Source organism: Austrofundulus limnaeus, unplaced genomic scaffold (assembly GCF_001266775.1).
Source record: "Austrofundulus limnaeus strain Quisiro unplaced genomic scaffold, Austrofundulus_limnaeus-1.0 Scaffold4, whole genome shotgun sequence".
Classification (NCBI taxonomy): Eukaryota; Metazoa; Chordata; class Actinopteri; order Cyprinodontiformes; family Rivulidae; genus Austrofundulus; species Austrofundulus limnaeus.
Genome location: NW_013952406.1, coordinates 2,611,917 through 2,616,539, shown reverse-complemented (window position 1 = coordinate 2,616,539; position 4,623 = coordinate 2,611,917). Strand labels below are relative to the sequence as shown.

The 4,623-nt window shown below is 37.7% G+C and overlaps 1 protein-coding gene across 1 annotated transcript; it reads right to left on the bottom strand.

The window, feature by feature from the left end:
- Positions 1-2,106: 2,106 nt before the first annotated feature.
- si:ch73-141c7.1 (coenzyme Q-binding protein COQ10 homolog, mitochondrial) lies at positions 2,107-4,219 on the bottom strand. Its single transcript, XM_014021989.1, has 5 exons — positions 3,982-4,219; positions 3,574-3,726; positions 3,295-3,487; positions 2,905-3,006; positions 2,107-2,487 (listed from the first exon to the last, which is right to left on the bottom strand). Exons 1-5 carry the CDS (start codon positions 4,113-4,115, stop codon positions 2,329-2,331), a joined length of 741 nt encoding a protein of 246 aa, XP_013877443.1. The 5' UTR covers positions 4,116-4,219; the 3' UTR covers positions 2,107-2,328.
- Positions 4,220-4,623: the final 404 nt, after the last annotated feature.

Genomic DNA, 4,623 nt, shown 5'->3' with positions numbered 1-4,623 from the left:
ATTTTGGGGATTAATATAAAAACCATAAAAAAGTCCGTATTTTATGAATATAGAACGCTGAAAACCAGACTTTAACCTAAACTTTATCTGAGAGCATAACTAAAACTTCCATTATTCTTATTTTTTTCCTATTTCCCCACTAAGAACCAGTAGTTAGTCTTGACTGCATCATAAGATACTTTTTTCACAAAATATCCTCTGCACCATATAACACCTCATGTAGCAACAAAGCAGCTGAGGAACCCACAAAACAAGTTACCTTCATAAACCAGAGGAACCAGTGAGTATTCTACAGACTAAATCAACTTTACTCTAATAAAAACTATGAAATATGTTTTTTCATCCCTCATTTGTTGCCCCCTAGATTGACGGCACCCTTAGTGTTTGCCTACACTGCCTGCACGGGCCGGACTACCACAACARGTTTYAYAGGTAAACTTCTGTGAAAMTGMCTGAGTTATGGCAGTTTTTAACTCAWTTAGCTGCAGTGATCATCTTAAATTTTGTGTGGCTTGTGTGATAAGTTTACGAGCCATTATCTTTATGATGAAGCTGAGAAGTCTTTCAGCAGGTATCTGTCTTTCTGAAGGGCAAAACAATAAAACCTTTGGAACAGTAAAAGTATGAAAGCAAACAGATTTCGACAATTCCCTTCTTTGAAATGTATATTAATTCATGTTGCATTTTATGAGGCTGGAAAAAAAAATCCTCATATGTTTCCTAAAATACTTTGGATGACTGTGACTGCTAAAGGAACKCTTGTTACAAATTTGGCAAATTGAAAAATCTGCTGAAAACCTCAAGACAAATGAACCTAATTTAATTATTTTTATTCTGATCTAGATGTTGTGTTCCTCAGTGAGATGATTTCAAGTGATGATCAGATTGTACATGATGACATTTACACATGTCGTATAATATTACCTCACTCTCTGTAGCGTAGGGGTCACCCCGATGGGGGAATAAACATTTCCACCTGTCTTTGACCCTGGTCTCAGAAGACCTCCTTCAAAAGATAGAYTGTCATTCATTTCATTATGTAACTTTGATTTGTAAAATGATAATAACTTTTAGTTAAAAGAAGAAATAAAAAAATCTAAAGAACATTATTATTGTGTTTATTATCTTGATTAAAAAAAATAAAATGTCTCTTTTGAGGGAGGTCTTCTGAGACCATGGTCAAAGACAGGTGGAGATGTTTATCCCCCCTCGGGGTGACCCCCACACAAGTATTACTGTTGTTTTGACTTTGAACCACTATTCCAGGCACAAGTTTACTCAAACATGTAGCAATAACTACAATAAATGATGTCAATTCTGACCTTCCAGTTCTGACCTCCAAGTTCTGATGTCAGTGTTCGAAAAGATAAAGACATTTTCACAATAAAAGCTCTTCAAGTGCTTTAAAGTGTTTCTCAGGAAAAATAAAAAATAAAAAAACAGACTTTGGTGTTTCTGATAAAAGTGAAGTAGGTGTGTGGTGCACATCAAGATATGTGCAACTATTCTCAGAAAGATTTTTTTATATGATTACTGAAAGCAATGAGGAAGCAAATGGCCATTATATGATCAACTACACTTTCAAGCTTTTTAGTTCAAGAGACCTTCAAGTTTTGAAGGAATTATTGGGGTTTATGCAATACACTGATTGTAATTACACTACACATGGTATAGTTTTTCTGATAGAACTGTAATGACTGAAAGATGGGATTTATAATGAACTTGATTCTGTATTAATAGCTACATGCCTGGTAACATATACAACACATTTGAACTTTTAAGCATTAGGGTAGACTTCTTTGTGAGCGGGCAGGGCTCTGACATRAGRCAGGGGCCCCCTTCACTGGTGACGTAATCAATAGGYGGAGTCCTGCCCTGAAGCTATTCTGGTCATTTCCTAATTTCTATCTGATTTCCTGGTGCTGCATTAAATCGGTTATCAGCAAGAGCTCTCGGGTTCCGTATGGTCTACTTTCACACTCACATTACATTTGCACATTTCTCAATACGATTTCGCACGCATCCTGGTAACGAACACGCAATAATGTCTATTTCTTTCAGTGTCAACAAAAAGCTTGTGGATGAAAAAAAGCTTGACAAACTGTATTATCCCACAAAGTGTTTATTTCTGTAAAACAGGATGGTTTAAATATGATACATTCATTTTGGCCCAGGTAATAAATACGAATTTAAAATAAATTAGTTTTTAGTTGAGACATAAATAGAGATATTTTAAGTGCAAACTGGTCTCCAGTGTCAGTCAAGTTGTAGTCCAAGCAGCACGACGGCAGGCTTTGGTTTAAAAAAAACAAAAACAACATGGTGGGGTCAGTGGTTGTTTAACGCCGGTCTCCTCCTGAACGACGTGTTGTTTCTGTAAAGCGTCGCAGCGTGAGACTCAAAGGCACCGACCATCTGCTTCACCACCTCGTCGAAGAACACGCTGGCCAGCTGAGAGTGCAGCACCGACTTGAACTCGAACGAGACCTAAAGAAAACACCAGAATTACTCCTTTGAAACGTTCAGATGTGATCAAACAGACAGCGTCACCTTCTCGCTTCACGAACTAGTTCCTGGCTAACCTCCAGGTAATCTGGGTCAACTTTCAGGCCAAACTGCTCCACCTGTACACGCGCTGCTATTTCCATCCTTAAAGGACATCGTCAGGCTGCAGAGGACTAAATTTAGAACCTAACAAGATTTTATTTCACACTTCCTCTGAGTCAGTAATCCTTTCGCAACAGTACAGAAAGGAAGACGTCTAATTAGTGCTGTTTAAGCAAGCAAGCTGATCTCTGCAGTTTGTTTTAATGATAATTACTGTAATATTGCAGATTTATCATGACTTTGAATATTCACTTGCTGTAATACTCGGTATTTATTTTATTTATAAGAAAAACTTACAAAGAAGTACACTTTGCAAGAGCCCGGTGGGTCTTTGGCTCCGGGGGCAAACCTCCATAAAGTTTCAAGATGGCTGAAGAGAGATCCATCAGTGCACACAGCCTGTTTCAAAACAAATTATGTCTTTTTATTATGCAGAACGTAACAAATGCCAATCACTATTCTCTGCAAAAACACAGAAAAGTGTAAAAATTGCCCAAAAAAAAATATCTTAATTGAAAAAAGAAAATGTGAATGAAAGCTATTATGTCACATTTACATATGATCAAAGCTAAAAGCTGAGCAGAATTTTTATTTTTATTTCAATTTGTTTGAGGAGTTTGCCAAATAAATTCAATATTTTAATGTTTTAATGATTGATTTCATGGATGCATCAGGTGAAGAGCTTACTCTGATTTGGTGGTTTGGTACAAAGGTCAGCTCAGAGGTATATCGCTCAGTGATGGGAGGAAAACCTATTTCCAGCTCTGCCCGCGTGTCACCGTTTGGTCCCTTCGTCATCCGGGACTTCTTGCACCAGGGAACAAAATGCTGGTACTGGTCCACGTTGGCCACCACGCTGTAGATCTGTTCTGGGGTGAACCTGAGCAAAAAACACAAACAAGCCGATGAGGCGCGCTCTCCCTGCTGTGTGTTTCCACAGATTTACTGCGCATTCGGTGCACTCACTCCAGTGTCCGGTGCTCAGCGTACTCCATCCTGCGGCTGCTGATGGGAGCAGCCAAGTTAAAGAAGCTGCAGCTGGGGGTCCTGATGGAGGGGACAGGACTGAGCTGCAGACTGCTCATCCTTCCAGCCACCATCGCACAAGATCCCAAGTGTCTAATGAGAAGAAATGACACATTTATGCACATTAATGTAAAACAYGAGACACTTTCTGTAAGATGGCTTAATGTGAAGATACCTTAAACCAATATTTTAAAAGTTCTCTTTGAATTAGGTGGAGATAAATCAAGTTTATACTTTCTTTAAGCAGAATAATTACATGGGTTTTTCCTTAATTAATTAGTAGCTAATTTAGGTTAATATTCAAACTAATAAAAGTCATTAAAATAGAGTAGATAAACCCTGACTCACCTGTGATGAGTTCTTCTTGTATTTCTTTGCACCGTTCTCAGAAAATGGACATCCTTCACGTCCAGCAGCGTTTTGTAGAGAAGTGAACTGGTTTTGTTGCTCATGATGACGTTTCCTCTGAAACAGAGCTCCATGCCACCGTCTGAGCTGCAGGTTTTATACCGAGAGGTGAGCAGTGTGCTCCAAATAAGGAAAGTGTCTTACGTAACAGGTTGCGTCATCAGCTCCAACCAGTTAGAAGACTCATGGGAGGGTCAGCTCAAATGCAAGGACATTTATTTAATTTAAAAACAATAATCAGGAAAAACATACAGACATCAAATATATAAAATATATATTTTATTGGTATATTTACCATGCTCTCCACAGACTGCAGTTTTAGAAGAACAATAATCAAAAGTGTATTTTTTTTGTTTTGTTTTGTTTGAAAAGATGTTTTAGGAAATGCATTTATCAATCAGAAGCATCACAAAGTGTAACTACAGAGAAACACGTAACAAATCATTTAGAGAAACAAGAAGTTGTAGAGGATAAAACCATAGAAACTAATGTAAGAGACTCTGTAACAAGAAAAAAAATGAGAGTGGACATTAAAACCTAAAACTCATAAAAAGACAGATTCTAAATTCTGAAAAGTAGAAA